Below are 17,941 nucleotides of genomic sequence, written 5' to 3' on the forward strand. Positions count from 1 at the left end.
ATAAAGCAAACACAAAAGGGGTATGAACACAGTGAACATAAATTAATTTAAACATTCAAATGATTATTCATAGAAATGTTTGGAAATATTTTCCCATTTATATTTATCAAGAACTGAATTAAGTCATTTTGAAATTAGATGGCACAAGCAAAATAAATTTTTAGTAAATTTATCTAGAGGGAAAAAAAGTTAATGTTTCCTTGTACTCTGTATGCAGGTGCTGCTTCTAGAATGGATGCTCATATGACTCCTTTGATGCCAACACAAGTCACCAGGGTTGCAGCTGTATCTACACCAGCTGTGACTTTCATGACAACCAATTTGGTGGATCAGGCATTAACAGGTGAGTGTATGTTTCACTGTATGTTTTATATTACTAAACCATATGTTCCATATTTGTGTACTTCTGACCAAGTCATGATTCCTATACTGCACAGTAGCGTAAAACATTAAAAAAACCTGTAAATTTTACACAATTTACTCTTGAGTAAAATTTCTCAAGAGCTTCTTCAAAATATTTTAGATCTTGTTTTCCCTGCCTGATACTTAGCAGCAGCTTTGCATTTGGTGATGTAAAGGGTTTAATTTCTGGAGCCATCATTAGGCCTCTCGTTCCATGTCAGTAATGTTCACAGGCATTGCAAAGATAATATACCCATAGCTGGTCTATGGAATCCGTTTGTCTATACACCACAGTGGATGCTTTTTGATGTCCCCCACTGATCACAGTATCATGCCCACAGCCATCTAAACATGCATGTATTTGTAGATGAAATGATGTGATTGGCAGGAGGGTGATCTCATTCTTCTGAAAGGTTCAAGGGAGCCTTAAGGCTTTGTCTCAATTCAAATTTACACATGGCAAATTATGTTTAAAGGGAGACCAGAATTTGATGTGCAATTGTAATTATGCTTTCTTAACTAGGCAAAATACTGACAGATTGAATGTGAATACAGCAGCATTTTAGTGGAAGATGATTGCTTTTGGACTAAGCAAAGTGCTTTCTCTTCCTGAGTAGAATGAGGGGATGAATTGAGACTGAGGTACCTCAAGATACTGGAAGAACACTTAAGTGGTATTTTAGAGGAGCAGCCATGTTAGTCTGCTTCACTAAAATCAGTGAAAAGTCCTTTGGCGCCTTAAAGACTAACAAAATGCAGGACAATGTAGCACTTTAAAGACTAACAAGATGGTTTATTAGATGATGAGCTTTCGTGGGCCAGACCCACTTCCTCAGATCAAAACCTTGATCTGAGGAAGTGGGTCTGGCCCACAAAAGCTCATCATCTAATAAACCATCTTGTTAGTCTTTAAAGTGCTACATTGTCCTGCATTTTGCTTCAGCTACCCCAGACTAACACGGCTACATTTCTATCACTATTTTAAAGACTAACAGTTTTATTTGAGCATAAGCTTTAGTGAGTTGGAGCCCACTTTATCAGATGCATGAAGTGGAAACTTCAGATTGGCAGAGATATGTACATATAAAGGTGGTAGTGTCGCATTACTATGGGGAGGACTGGTGTGCATGAGGCCAGTTCAATTACTGTGGATGTGGCCCACTCCCTACAGTTGATAAGAAGTTGAGAATGCCAAGAGGGGGGGAAATATTTTTTGTAATAAGCTAGCTGCTCCCATTCTTTGTACAAACCTACTTTGATAGTGTCAAGTTTGCATATTAATTCTAGCTCTGTAGTTTCATGCTGCAGGCTGGGTTTGAAAGTTTTTTGTTCAAGTATGGTAATGCCTCTAGTTAGTACCGACAGTCCCCCAGTTAAAGGCCATTGGCCATTACCTACTGTCTCCAGCTAAAACCTCTTCAGCACATCAGTATCTACAACATATCCTAGATGACGATCCCTCACTCTCACAGATGTTGCTTACACACAGCCTCCCAACTTGAAATAAATACTACCAACCACACATCACACAACAAAAATACTAGCCCAGAACCAATCCATCTGGGCATTTTTACCTTATCAACTGTTGGGAATGGTCCACTTCCACCGTAAAAGAGTTGGCCTCAGTTATACTGGTCCTCTGCATAGTAATGTAACAGTCCCTTTTTGGGGACATATATATACATATGTCAAACAGAAGTTTCCACTTCATGCCTCTGATGAAGTGGGCTACAACCCACAAAAGCTCATGCTCAAATAAATCTATTAGTCTTTAAGGTACCACAGGACTCCTTGTCATTTTTACATAAGCCATAGGTTCTCCAGCTTGTCCATAACCTGCCCCCATGTTACAGTAGAAAAGAGTTTCCCCTCCAAATCTAACATAAAAGAAGAGAAAAATGGTTGCAACACCCCACTTGGATATGTTGGTAAGCACAAGTTCTAGGGCATATTTTTGAGAAATACTCTGATCTATTGAAGCTTCCAGTCCTAGCATAATTCTATAGGATCTCCTCTGTCTAAGTAATTTTAGCACAAAAAACATGTTGCACCCAGAGATGTAGAATTAGATGGTCATATTTCAGAAGCTGACCTACCTTTTTGTGCTTGCAAATTACCGTGAAACCATGTTTGAATCACTAAAACGTGCTGGTAAAATACACTGTCTAAAATTAAGGTCTGAAATAGGCTGGTATGTAGATTTGTCTCAAGGAATTAATAATTATGGGCTATTCTACAAAAATACATTAATGGACTCATAGGCTTCCCTGAAGAGTAGAGTTTTTTGATTATTTATTAATAAGCATTTTATTATTTGCATGTTACATCTTTCCCCAAATAAAATCTTCTGATTTATTTGTAACTACACTGAATATTCTATCTTTTACACATGTGTACACACAGTTTTCTGTCATTGTTCACATTTCAATTATGAGATACTTTAGAAAACTTCAGAGAAATGTGTGTCAAATGTGTTTGTCTTTCTTCTGTGATTATCTACTTTTCAGACGTTTAGTTGCTTTCATCATCTGCTGCAGAGCTACTCAACTTTGGAAGCCCCAGGGACCACAATGATACTCACAGCACATGCCGAGGGCTGCAACTTAAGTGTGGTTGCATATACATGCAAATATATATGTAAATATATGCAAATAGCTTATTTCACACTGATTGGCATGAATACAAAGATTACAGCAAAAGTACACAACACACACGCCCCATTTAAGTTGGTTCTGCTGATATTAATATAATGCAATATTTACCCATTTTCCACCCATATGGCAGCACTTTTAATGAGCAATGACAGTCCAGGAATTTAACTACTAAAATGCATATCAACAGAAGACCATTATGTTGACTACTTTTTTTTCACAACTGTCCAGGAATTTAACTGCTAAAACACATATCAATCTAAACTGCACCCCAAACCCAAATTGCACTGCGGGCCACAAACAAGAGGGCCGTGGACTGCATGTGGCCCACAGGCTGCATGTTGAGTAGCCTTGATCTAGAGAGTTACATTGCTTAGAGACCCACACACAAAAATTCCTGCTTATGAATCATTAAGAATGAGAGGATTGTGCTAAGTTATGTTTCCTTTTTGAAAGCAAAGTCCTCTAAAATAAATTGTCTTTAATACTGTTTAAGGAACACACTAAAAGTAAGATGAAAGTTTACTTAGAGTCTTGCTGATATGCCATTGTGTAGCCAATTGCAGGTGGATAACAAGATTTCTAGTTGTTCTAAGACCCTATTAATAGTCTTTTTATTGACAGACTGAAAAATAACTAACATCCTCATTTTTTCCATAGATATGTGTGGTGATTCGATTGCATAGAGCTTTTTTTGTGACTATCAATATTTTTTTGTAAGTCTGGTATGACATTTGTTCAATAGGTTTCCTCAATCAAATGAGTACTATTGCACCAGAATCATAGAAATGTCATAGGTGTAGAACAGCAATCATTATATTTTTCCATTTATCCATGTAATGCAAAAAAGATAAGCATTATTTTTTTGCTTCCAGTTTTTTCTTATAAATATAAAACTCATTCATCTTTCCCAGTTTTTCTCATTTGATTTCCTGGTAATTTCATCTAACAGAAAAATAGCAACTTCACCTGAAGGAAAATCACATCATGACTTATTCTTTAATATTATCTAAGATGACAAAACAGTATTTCCATGGGTTACTACTAGCTAGCACTTTCAGTAATCCTTGTCTTCAATGGAAAAATCAAATTAATAATAATAAGCAATAACAATTCACAATTGTATTTAGCTCGTTTCATCCATTAATCTCAAAGTCACAAAAGTAAAATGACATGCCCAGGGTCACAATGTGACTCAGTAACTGACCTGAGACCCTAGGTCACTAATCTTCTAGCATGTTGCCATATTAAAATTTCTTTTTGAAAAAAGATAGACCAAGGTGGCATGCATGAGAACTGTGCAATGCTCCCTTGATTGTTCAAAGGGCTTCTAGGCTATAAAAATTAGAATACACCAACCTGTGAGCCATTTTGACCGGGTTCTCTCCTCCGCTCAGATCCATTCATATGTGGATAGGGAACTCCATCTGTTGATCTCCCTTTCTTTTCATTGAAAATGTGCTGGAGTTCATGGGATCTAGGTCTGCCTGCACTGCAAAAAGAAGCCAAGAGATGGAAAGCTGTATTTACTGTGAGATATTCAGTGCAGTAACTAGGTATTTTTGTGCCTGGGGCAAAATATTAATTATGCAACCCCTCTCCTTAGGTTAGCATGTGTCATGCTCTTTTCTTTTGCAGCTTACCATTTTTACTTAGTGGGTGTGTCTAGACTGGCAAGATTTTGCGGAAAAGCGGCTGCTTTTGTGCAAAACCTTACCAGCTGTTTACACTAGCCGCTTGAATTTGCGCAAGAGCACTGACTTTGTAATGTACAAAATCAGTGTTTCTTGTGCAAATACTTTCACGCTCCCGCTCGGGAAAAAGCCCTCTTGTGCAAGAATACATGCTCAAGAGGGCCAGTGTAGACAGGGAAGAACTGTTTTGAGCAAAAAAGCCTCGATGGCTAAAATGGCAATTGGGGCTTTCTTGCGCAAAATCGCGTCTAGACTGGCCACGGATGCTTTTGCGCAAAAGCACTTTTTGCGCAAAAGCATCCGTGCCAATCTTGATGCGCTTTTGCGGAAATATTTTTAACGGAAAAATTTTTCCATTAAAAGTATTTCCGCAAAATCATGCCAGTTTAGATGCAGCCATTGCGTCTTTGCATTCCTAATTATGATGCACCTGGGATGAGCACCCCGCTTACACCACCCTTGTTACTGCCTTGGGAATATTTGCAAAGGAGTCAGAGAAGCCTCCATTTTAAAAGTTCCCATCTGTGCAGGATCCAGAACCAAGGGGAGAGAAAACCACCCTGGAAATGAAAACATTCCTGAAATGGTCAGAATTTGAATCTTTATAAAGCAAAGCAAAACATAAGTCTTCCAAAGGAACTAGATTTTTTTTTTTAGTGGTGCAATGTATCTTATATGTACAGCCTTGTTAGGGAGATAACTGAGTTTTGCTGAACTTCATGCATACTGACTGTACCAAAACAGTTCTTTTATATTATTGCCAAGTTTGAACGTTTTCAGAACCTGAGTACAGTAAATGCATAAATAAAGTGATCTTAAAAGGCAAGTAATTAAAATGGATAGAAGGAAATACTTTCCTACATAGTATGTAACTAACTTGTAGAAATTCACTGCCATGGGCAAATAGTTTGGGGGAAATAAAAAAGCAATAGATATTTTAATATTTGCAGCTACACTTCCAAGTGTCAAAGTGGCACAAGGATCATCAAGTCTTATGCCAGGCAAATAGTATTGGGAGATACAAAAGGGAAGATATATTCTAATATCTTCTAAGTGTTTTTCCCCACAGAAAGGTGTTGCATAACTGATCTAGTGATCTACGTTAACTCTCCCTGAAACATCAAATACTTGCCACTATGATAGACACATTACCAAACAACGGCCCGATTCTGAAAAGACTGAAGCTTTATGCCTAAATGTATGTATGCAAGTAGTTCCATTGACTTAGATAGGACTACTAACAAATATAAAGTCAGGCATATGCTTAAGTGTTAGTAAGATCAAGGATCAGACACAAAACAGTGACATCTGGTGTGGCACAGTCATGTTTCTCTGGCAATTATATTTCATATTATACACATTTTAATATTTAAATTACCAGTATTAAATTACCTTCTCATGACTTTCTTTTATAGAGGGGAACTGCAATGTTTGTTGTAAAAAATAGAATAAAACCTTGATGGGGACAGCTGAATACATTAGAATATTGAAGTTCCATAACAGAGCAGAATTTAAATGTGATTAATAGACTTTGGGAATATGACCCTATTTTAGAAAATACATTTCAGAAAACTAAAGAGCATATATTTGTAATGATAGATTACTAGCCTCACTCACTTGAACATGTTTTAATTCAGATTATATTCACCACAAATAGTTTGTAGAACACTGTACAAAAATCTAAACAAAAATATTGTTTTATCCTCCACTACAACTAACAATTAATGGCCCAGTAGTAGCTTTTCCCTTTCTCAAAATATGACCGTAAATTAGGAATTGTACAAAGGTGATATCTACAACATAATAAAATTCACTTTCTTGAGTCAATGTTAAAACAAGAGAGATGGTCCTTTGAAAAGTTCATTTATTTATCAGACTTACTAAGAGCAATGATATATAATTGATCACAGACAAATAAAATATGCTTAGTTATTTCAACTAGATTGCAATTAGTAAATCTCCATGTAAATTCTAGAAATATTTTGAAATCATTAGGTTGGATATGTTTTATCCCAATGGGTTATATTTTCAAATTTTCTGTGAGTAACTAGGTTTAGGAGCTATTTTATTCTGTTCTGTTCTAATCTATTCTGTTTTACATAGATTCTTGCACCACCATTATCACTGTAGTATCTGAGTGCCATTCTTTAGTGTCAGAGGGGTAGCCGCGTTAGTCTGAATCGTCTTGTGGCACCTTATAGACTAACTGAAGTGTTGGAGCATAAGCTTTCATGGGCAAAGACCCACTTCGTCAGATGCAATTCTTTAGTGTATTAATCAGTTTGACTAACAGCTGTGACATGTGGCTTATTCTTTCTCTCCTCTTCTTTTTGAGGGGGGGACTACATGTTCAGTATAATGTTTTGTTTTAGTAAAGTTATGTTTTTTAAATATACATGTTGCACTTAAAACAGAAGGTGGTGAATTTTTTGTGTTCTGGAGAAGTTGATTCCACAGTCTGAGACCAGCCACAGGGAAGCTCTATCTCCTTCACAGATGAGTATTATCCTTGTGGAAGGAAGTCCCTTTGCACCTGAGAAGCTGCTTTGTTAACCAGAACAGTCCTCCTCCCAGAACTTTAAGTGATCTAGTAAATATGCTGTTCCCACACCACTGCAAACTTTGACGGTTAGTACCAAAATCTTAAACTGGATATTGTCTTAGAAATCACGATAGGAAGTAGAGGACAGCATGTCTGCAAGAATCAGCAAATGTCTGAATCACAGCGTAAAGACTAGCTTCAACTATTTTTCTTCTTTTTTTGCAAAAAAAGTGCAGGAAGGATGCACAGAGTAAGAGGGAGAGTATGAGGAAATGAGAGAAGAGATGGAAGAAGGGAAATAAGATATATGGCTAAAAGAACTGGATGATAATAATGCTGGCTAAGGAGTTGAGTATCTGAGGGCCAGCATATAAGATGGTGTAAACAGGCCATGCTTTATGTTTTCAGAGATACTTCCCTGATTTACCTGAAGATCTGGCCTGGAATCATTACAGTTAATTAACATACATGATAGAAATGACATTCAGTCATTTGAATGCTGCCTTTTCTACTTGGATTTGTTTTCCCCATTTAGTTAAATATGTAACTCAGTATAATCCAGTTGTTAATAAAATGTGTACATACATTAGCACATACTGTCTACCATGTACACAAGACAATGTTGCTGAGATCTTTTACTTCTACATATGTATTATTCATTCAGCTCTACCTGAATCAAGTTGGAGAGATCATTGTTATTGCACACTTCCTATATACCATCAGGTGGCAGTAAAGCAACTACAGCAATATATCAATGTTAATTAAGGTGATAAATTTGGGGAGGGGGAAGTCTGATTATATATAAAATATATAACAGTAATTAGTGTTATACTGTGGGATATTTTATGCACTTATTTCAAATTGAAGTGGGAAAAGAAGATTAAAAGAAGCACAAATCTGTAGAAGTGTATGATCTCAAAGAGAAAGTAAACATGCATCTTGTTCAATGTCCTTCATTTTAGTGGATGAGAGAAATCTTCAAGATGTTCCCTTCTCATAGACAGCTCAGGCTTCCTTACCACTCTAAACCTTACTTTCCTTATCTGATAAACAGATTGTTTTGAGGCAGTGTGACCTCTCTAAACCTTACTTTCCTTATCTGACAAACAGATTGTTTTATTACAGTTCTTAGGCTGCCTCGTTAGTGCAACACGATTTTAGCTGAAAGAACAATTTTAAGTTGTATGTACTCTATTTCTACTGCAATGTTTTGGGTCAGAGGCAGAGATCACTTGGCTGAAATTCTGTGGCCTGTACTGTACAGAATAGAGGGTTATGAGGGTTTTTTAAGATAGTAAAATCTGTAAAACATGAAATCATAGAATAATAGAATACTAGAACTGGAAAGGACCTCGAGAGGTCATCGAGTCTTGTCCCCTGCCCTCATGGAAGAACCAAACACTGTCTAGATCATCCCTGACAGATGTCTATCCAACCTGCTCTTAAATATCTCCAGTGATGGAGATTCCACAGTAGCCTTAGGCAATTTATTCCAGTGTTCAACCACTCTGACAGTTGGGAAGTTTTTCCTAATGTCCAATCTAAATCTCCCTTGATGCAATTTAAGCCCATTGCTTCCTCTCCTATCATCAGAGGCCAAGGAGAACACTTTTTCTCCCTCCTCCTTGTAACACCCTTTTAGATACTTGAAAACCGCTATAATGTCCCTTCTCAGTCTTTTCTTTTCTAAACTAAACAAGCCCAATTCTTTTAGTCTTCCCTCATAAGTCATGTTTTCTAGGTCTTTAATCATTTTTGTTGCTATTCTCTGGACCTTCTCCAATTTCTCCACATCTTTCTTGAAATGTGCTGCCCAGAACTGAACACAATACTCCAAAGGAGGCCTAATCAGTACAGAGTAGACCAGAAGAATGACTTTTCGGCTGTGTCTACACTGGGCCACTTATTCCGGAAAAGCAGCCGCTTTTCCGGAATAAGCTGCGAGCTGTCTACACTGGCCGCTTGCTTTTCCGGAAAAGCACTGACGATCTACTGTAAAATTGTCAGTGTTTTTCCGGAAAAGTATGCTGCTCCTGTTCGGGCAAAAGTCCTTTTCTGGAAAAACTGTTCCAGAAACAGGCCAGTGTAGACAGCACAGTAGTCTTTTCCGCAAAAAAGCCCTGATCACGAAAATGACGATCGGGGCTTTTTCGTGGAAAAGCGCGTCTACATTGGCACGGACGTTTTTCCGGAAAAAGTGCTTTTCCGGAAAAGCATCCTGCCAATGTAGATGCACTTTTCCAGAAATACTTATAACGGGGAGTAACGGTAGTTTGGAATAGGAAGCCTAGTCCGAACTACCTAGTCCATGCCGCATGTAGCTGCGCGGCACGGAGTCCGCACTAGCGGACATTTAAAAATGGTGGCGCCTGGCAATATGCAAATGAAGCCCGGGAAATTCAAATCCTGGGCTTCATTTGCAACTCTGGTTGCCTACATTACCACCTTAGTTCGAACTAGTGTGGTAGTGTAGACATACCCTTAGAAAGGGAGTACTTAAGAGAAGGTGAGAGTGGGAGACGATTCATAGATTCTAAGGTCAGAAGGGATCATTGTGATCATCTAGTCTGCCTTTCTGGAAAAGGCAAGCTATAAAATTTGACAAAATAATTCCTAAAGCACAGCTTTTTAGAAAAGCATCCAATCGCGCAAAAACATTTTCTGACCTTGAATGTTACCGTCCTGGATCATACTTCCTTTGCCCACCATCCCTTTTTTATAAGCAGGACTATACAATTTGGGAACATTTTAAAACATCTCAATTTCTCATTTCCACAAGGAGAAGCATTACTCTGACAGAAGAAAAGAAAGAAACACACAAAGGACTAGAAGCCATACTTACTGCTTAACATCCAACTCTCTCTAATTGCTCTCAAACAAAGTCATTGTGCTTGTGAATATATGCAGAAGAGTGCAGTTACGTATCTTCCATTTGACTATATTGCACTGGTGCCAGGATTCCATCTGGAGTGGGAGATATTTAGATGGGAGGAAGGTTCGGTGACCACACCTTCCTCCCATGACCCTTGATTGAATTTGTAGGCTTCCATTTTCTGTCACCATACCATCTTTCAACAATGTCAATATCTCATTAACACTTTAGTAACTATCTGTGCTCTCAGGCTTAGTAGTCATATTTGTCTATCACATTTAATTAATTCCTGCAATTTCAGGTTTATGGACAATATGTTGAGATGTTGCTAAGGCTACGTCGAGACTAAAAGCCTCTTTCGAAAGACTGCGCCTAGACAGCAACCAGTATTTTCGAAAAAAAGAGCCACTTTTTCGAAAGAGAGCACCCAGGCAGTATGGATGCTCTCTTTTGAAAAAGCACTGTTTGCATTTAATAATGCCTTTTTTCAAAAGAGCATTTTCAAAAAAAGGTGTTATTCCTCATAAAATGAAGTTTTCCACAGCCGAAAAAACTGCCGCGTTCTTTTGATTTAATTTCGAAAGAAAGTGGCAGCAGTCTAGAGGCAGGTGAAGTTTTTTCAAAAAAAGGCCACTTTTTTTGAAAAAACCCCTGTAGTCTAGACACACCCTAAGTGTCCCATCCCATGTACAACTATTTCAAATATGGACCAAATGCGTTTATTATATTTATCAATTAAATTATAACTGTGACTATTTAAACATTACTAATGCTTTATTTCTTTTCTATAAGTGCCTCACACACATATAAACACATTATCTAAGTAAATGCATATGAAAAAGAAACAGAGAGATCTTGATGAATTTTGAAACCAGAACAGTGATGATATTAAATACAATATAAAATAGCTTCATCCTCCCAGTTGAGGGGAAAATCACAATAACTCTTCTTCCAGTTGGAAGGGTTATTGTGATTTCTCCCTAAACTGTGAAGGGAAAAAACAAAGACCCCATTTTATTAGATATCCATGTACAAAAATATTTTGCCTCAAATATTTGTTTCTTCTGATTATTATTTTGTAAGTATGAGCATTTAGTTATTATACCTTTACAGTCATTTAGTTCCTTGACTATTCCATACTGAAGTAGTTCTTTTTTCTATACAGTGATTATTTCACAATAAGAGCATTAGAGTTTGTGGAAGGACACAAAACAAGAAATACTTAGATATCTTATATTTTACAATATCGTTATCCCTCAGAGAGCTATAGAATAAATTATCCTATGCTAGAATAAGCACAGCAACAGAGCCAATTATGTGTCTAAAAAGCCTAGAGTACTCAGGTTAATCCACATGCCTCTGAAGTTGTTGCAAAATCAATGTGCGTTAAAGGAAGTACCTTATACAAAAGAACATTTCTCCATCTATTTCAGCAGGCACATTAAGGCACAAATCTCCATTAGTAGGGCAGGAATTTAGGAAAAAAAGCATTTTGTTGTCCATTGTTTCTGCAGTTTCAGATAAAAAGGTGAATGTCTGGGATTTCATTGGTAGAGGACTTAACCTCTTGTGCTAATCAAAATAAAGAGAAGACAAATGACCAGAAGTTGGCTCTGAGGCCAACTCTGAAAAGAGTATCAAATAAATGGTAGGATATCGTGGAGCTGAGCTAATAAACAGGAATGATTTGGTGAAACAATTCTGAAGAAATGTCAAATCTTCTTTAAGAAAGATTTCAGAGGTGTTAACTTTAGAACAGTGATAACATAATATGAGAGCTGAGCCTTTAGCTTGAAGCTCCATATTTCTCTAATGATGGTGAGAGTCATCTTGGATCCTCAAATGTCTCTACTAAAAATTTGTAGTAAGAAGAGAGAATCCTGTATCCAGATTTTGTAATACTATACAAGGAGGGTATGAATCTCCACTCACTCACTCATACTGATGTAAATCCAATTAAGTCAATTGGGTTTCCAAAGGTTAAATCTACTGTAAGAAGAGACTTATATCAAATACAGTGTGATTACTGAGTGCAAGTTAATGATGCAGAAATCAATAAATAGAGTTATCAGGGAAAGAAGAATGAGGAGAGACATTTAAAGTTCAGATCTTATCTTTTCTGGAGCTAAATTTGTCCGTAAATGGGGTGATATGGTAGTGTGTGTATAGATACCTGGCTGTCCACTCTCCTACTTGCTAGTGAAAATTCATTGTCTTCACTGAGTGGCAAAATAGTATTGTAGGAAATAACCTAACCTTCATTTTAAACACGTTTTATCACACATATCGGGATAATTTTCCACTGTCCAGCTCCTTGTGTTGTTGTTTGCCCTGATACAAGGTGAGTTTAAGATACTGCTATTCTGATATGGCATTATTTTACACCCAATATTATTAATCAATTATACCCATGCAATCACTTTGCATAGGTATAATTGTTTAGAAACATAAGCTGCACACACTAAGTAGAATGAAATGTATAGTACTGAAGACCAAACTAATTATGAGCCTCCTATCTTAAAGGATATCTTTCAGATATCCCTAAGCTTTTTGAATGAATTTTTATTCTCTATTTATTAGACCACATCTGTTAAGCAGCCAGACTGCAATCTGGCACTTAAGGGTTTACTTAAAACACTTTCATTGTACTAAGGAGACAGTAGCCAACAAACTTTGGAGAAAATGAATTTCCAAACATTTTTCCAGTTTTTCTTATGGTCCAAGTAGTTAAGGTCATTTAGGGCATGTCTGAACAGCAGGGCTAAAGCCAAAATAAGCTATGCAACTTGAGCTATGTCAATTGCATAGCTTAATTTGAAATAGTTTATTTCGGATTTTGTGCTGTCTACAAACCAGGAATACTGAGTTAGAGCACTCTTCCTTCAACTTCCCTTACTCCTCATAAAATGAGGGTTACAGGAGTCAGAGTTAGAAGTCCTCCAGCTTACCATTATTTTGACATTATGTCAAAATAACTGCTTGTAGTGTAGAGGCAGACTATGTTATTTTGGAATAACAGATGTTATCATCAGTTATTCTGAAATAACACTGCTGTGTAGATGTACCAATACAAACACTGATCATGCTTCTGCCATTGTCTTCAGTAGGAGCAGGATGGAGACTATAAATACAATAGAATCATAGAGCTGGAGGAGACCTCAAAAGATCATCAAGTCCAGCCCCCTGCCCAAGGCAGGACCAATCCCAATTAAATCAACTCAGCCAGGGCTTTGTCAAGCCGAGACTTAAAAACCACTAGGAATGGAGATTCCACTACTTCCCTAGGTAACCTATTCCAGTGCTTCACCACCCTCCTACTGAAATAGTTTTTCCTAATAACCAACCTAGACCTCTCCCAATGTAACTTGAGACCATTTCTCCTTGTTCTACCATCCGTCACAACTGTGAACAGCCTTTCTCCAGCCTCTGTGGAACCTCCCTTCAGGAAGATAAAGGCTGCTATTAAATCTACCCTCACTCTTCTCTTCTGCAGACTAACAAACCCAAATCCCTCAGCCTCTCCTCATAGGTCATATGATACAGCCCCCAATCATTTTGGTCATCCTCTACTTGACCCTCTCTAATGCGCTCACATCCTTCCTGTAGTTGGGGGCCCAGAACTCGACACAGTACTCCAGATGTTGCCTTACCAGAGCGGAATAAAGGGGAATAATCACGTCTTTGGATCTGCTGGCAATACTCCTCTTAATGCAACCTAATATGCCATTAGCCTTCTTGGCTATAAGGGCACACTGTTGATTCATATTCAGCTTCTCGTCCACTGTAATGCCCAGGTCCTTTTCTGCAGAACTTCTACTTAACCAGTTGATCCCAAGCCTGTAACAGTGCTTGGGATTCTTCCGTCCCAAGTGCAGGACTCTACACTTGTCCTTGTTGAACCTTAGCAGATTTCTTTTGGCCCAATCCTCCAATTTGTCTAGGTCATTCTGGACCCTATCCCTGCCCTCCAACAAATCTCTCTCTCTCCCTAGCTTAGTATCATTCACAAACTTGCTGAGGGTGAGGTCATTAATAAAGATGTTGAATAACACTGGTTCTAGAACCGATCCTTGGGGCACTCTGCTAGAAACCGACTGGAAACCTGACATGAAGCCGTTGATCACTACACACTGGGCCCAACCTTGTAGCCAGCTATCTATCAATCTTACAGTCCATTTATCCAATCAATATTCCCTTAACTTGCTGGCAAAAATATTGTGGGAGACCATATCAAAATCTTTGCTAAACTCAAGGTATATCACATTCATTGACTTTCCCATATCCACAGAGCCAGTTACCTCATCATAGAAGCTAATAAGATTGGTCAGGCATGACTTTCCCTTCGTGAATACATGCTGACTATTCCTGATCACTTTCTCCTCTTCTAAGTGCCTCAAAATGGATTCCTTGATGATCCCCTCCCTGATTTTTCCGGGGTCTGACGTAACACTGACTGGTCTATAGTTCCCTGGATTGTCCTTCTTCCCTTTTTTAAAGATGGGCATTACATTTGCTTTTTTCCAATCATCTGGGATCTCTCCCGATCTCCATGACTTTTCAAAGATAACGGCCAAAGGCTCCTCAATGACATTTGCCAACTCCCTCAATACCCTCAGATGCATTAAATCTGGACCCATGGATTTGTGTATGTTTAGCTTTTCTAAATAGTTCCTAATTTGTTCTTTCCCCTGCAAGGGCTGTTCACCTTCTTCCCATATTGTGTCACCTAGTCCATTTGTCTGGGAGCTGACCTTGTCTGTGAAGACAGAGGCAAAGAAAGCATTGAGTACTTCAGCTTTCCCCAATCATCTGTCACTAGGTTACCTCCTTCATCCAGTAAGGGCCCCACTGCCTCTCTGATCACCCTCTTCTTGCTAACATGCCTATAGAAACCTTTCTTGTTACCCTTCACATCCGTTGCTAGTCGCAATTCCAATTACGCTTTCACCTTTCTGATTCTTGACCCCTGCATTCTTGAGCTATACATTTATACACAAGTCATCTGTGTCATCTGTCCAGGTTTCCACTTCTTGTAAGCTTCCTTTTTGTGCTTAAGTTCACCAAGGATTTCCCCGGTAAGCCAATCCGTTCTCCAACCATATTTGCTTCTCTTGCTGCACATCAGGATGGTTTCTTCCTGTGCCTTCAATAAGGCTTCTTTAAAATACTGCCAGCTCTTCTAGACTCTTTTCCCCTTCATGTTAGCATCCCATGGGTTTCTCCCAATCAGGTCTCTGAGGGAGTCAAAATCTGCTTTTCTGAAGTCCAGGGTGTGTATTTTACTACTCTGTTTTCTTCCTTTGGTCAGGATCCTGAAATCTACCATCTCATGATCACTGTTTCCCAGGTTGTCACCCACCTCTACTTCCCCTATTAGTTCCTCCCTGTTTGTGTAGCCGCGCGGCACGGGGTTCGAACAAGCCGGCATTTAAAAATGGCGCCCGCCGGCTTATGCAAATGAAGCCTGGAAAATTCAAATCCCGGGCTTCATTTGCAAGTGCGGTATGCCTACATTACCACCCTAGTTCGAATTAGGGTGGTAGTGTAGACATACCCTTGGTTAGATGGATCCCATCTCCTCCTAACAATCCTTGTGCCTGGAACAAAGTCCCATGATTGAAGAAACCAAAGCCCTCTCTCCGACACCACCTGAGCAACCATACATTTACTTCCTCAATTTCACAATCCCTACCCTGACCTTTCCCTTCAACAGGGAGGATAGACGAGAACACCACTTGCTCTTCGAATTCTTTCATCCTTCTTCCCAGCACTACATAATCCGCAGTAACCTGCTCAAGGTCATAATAAATAAATAAATACAATATAATATAGTTCAATAAATAATGGGCAAGTTATAGTGTGTTTGAATGTATATATTTATGTCAACATTTTGTAATGTAATGTATTCACTCCTTTCTTTGTGCATGAGAAGGTAGTTTTGAGGTAGGTAGAAGAATATTTAGATCTCTATGGAATTTTTCATATTCTTTGTTCTAGAACAACCATTTTGACATGAATTGAGTAATACATAGTGTGAGCTGGTTTATGAATGCTTATTGAGGTCCTAAATTTTCCAGTGCTGTGAGTTTGCCGTTCTATCCCTGACCTAGTATTGTTAATTCAACTTCACCCCAACACTTCATAGAGGATTCAAGCAACTCCTGATGCCGTGGCTGCATATCTTGGAGACTTGAGTAGGTCAATTCTACCAGACACCAAAATCATTTATTTTAAATAATGGAACATTTTGTTTTGTCATCCAGCTTATTCGTGAAGGGGGACTTAGTCTTTACAGCTAAACTCACAGCTCCCAAGTGATAGAAAATTAATAGATATCTCAGTGAGTCATGAGAAATATGTTTTTGTGAATTTTAATATATATATATTTTCCCTTACAGATAAAGGCAAAGAATCAAATAGAACCTCCTGCCCACCAGCCTTGTTTATACATACCGACAGAAAAAGCAAGCCAACAGAGAATGATGAGGATAAGGTCTGTTTCCCATTATGAATTTTGTTCTAATTTAAAAATTCTAAACTGCAAAAATCAGAGAGTGACTATAGGACTATCATGGGATGTGGAGTTTCTTATGTCAAGACAGGATTGTCCCCTATGCTCTCTTTTTCTATAGGTTTCTATCAAATCTACCCACTCAGGGTATGTTTACACTTGCCCCCTCGTTCAAACTAGGGAGGCAAATGAAGCATACCATAGTTGCTAATGAAGCGCGGGATTTAAATATCCCATGCTTCATTAGCATATTCGCAGCCAGTCGGCATTTTAAAATGCCGGTCGCCTGATTTAACTTGCTGCATGTAGACGTGGTAGTTTGATCAGAAACCCTTCCTTCGATTTAACTGTTACTCTTTGCACAAGGAGTAACAGTTAAATTGAGAGAAGGGTTTCTGATCCAACTACTGTGTCTACATGTGGCAAGTTAAATCGGGCAACTGGCATTTTAAAATGGCGACCAGCTGCAAATATGCTAATGAAGCATGGGATATTTAATCCCGTGCTTCATTAGCAACTTTGGTATGCTTCATTTGCCTCCCTTGTTTGAACTGTGGGGCAAGTGTAGACATACCTTCAGTCAGTTTTGTAATCTTGTACATTCTAAATAGTGCTGGGGAGTGAAGGAGTGGGGAAATTAACACAGCACTTTAAAAGAGTCTAGGTCTTTATATTGCTTTATATGCCAATTTAAATGACTTGGAAAATTGGGATCCACAAGCCCCAACTATCAAGCAGCTAGAGCTCCCTGAACTCCAGATGTGTGTGCAGAAATGTCAGCAAGTCATGAGGGAAGCACACCTGGACTCATTTCTAGGCTCCTACTTAACTGTCAGTGCAACACTTTTCAACTTGATATCCTCTGTGTATGTAGTTAATATACTTTTACCCCATCTTAAACATCATTAATGAGCTCATTACATAAAGATGGCAATTGATATGTATGGATAACAAATGTTAATGATAATTAAACTTTTATCTAATGTAAGATTTTTTATTAGAGATTAGCAGTAACACTGGCATTGTACTTTTTTAGTATTTGTGTAGCTTTTTATACCCAAATTCTTTCTCAATGGATTGTAAAGGGTATAGAATCTGAATCTAATCCCTTTCAGATCTATTGAAAGATTGACTTACCTCATGAAGACAACATGGAGATTATGCAGTTATGGACAAATTAGGGAACAATCCTATCCATATACTGTGCACCTCATACTCTAGCATCTCCACACAATAGGCAACAGTGATGAGTCTGCTTAGTCCCTTTGG

The 17,941-nt window shown here is 38.3% G+C and overlaps 1 protein-coding gene across 1 annotated transcript in view; it reads left to right on the forward strand.

Moving 5' to 3' along the window:
• TCERG1L (transcription elongation regulator 1 like) overlaps positions 1-17,941 on the forward strand; it is a 247,187-nt gene that overhangs the window by 168,024 nt on the left and 61,222 nt on the right. Inside the window, exons 5-6 of the mRNA XM_006136638.4 lie at positions 218-343; positions 16,560-16,654. Coding sequence (XP_006136700.2) covers positions 218-343; positions 16,560-16,654 — 221 coding nt within the window. The remainder of the gene's footprint in view (positions 1-217; positions 344-16,559; positions 16,655-17,941) is intronic.

This window comes from Pelodiscus sinensis, chromosome 8 (genome assembly GCF_049634645.1).
Source record: "Pelodiscus sinensis isolate JC-2024 chromosome 8, ASM4963464v1, whole genome shotgun sequence".
In the NCBI taxonomy this organism is placed as follows: Eukaryota; Metazoa; Chordata; order Testudines; family Trionychidae; genus Pelodiscus; species Pelodiscus sinensis.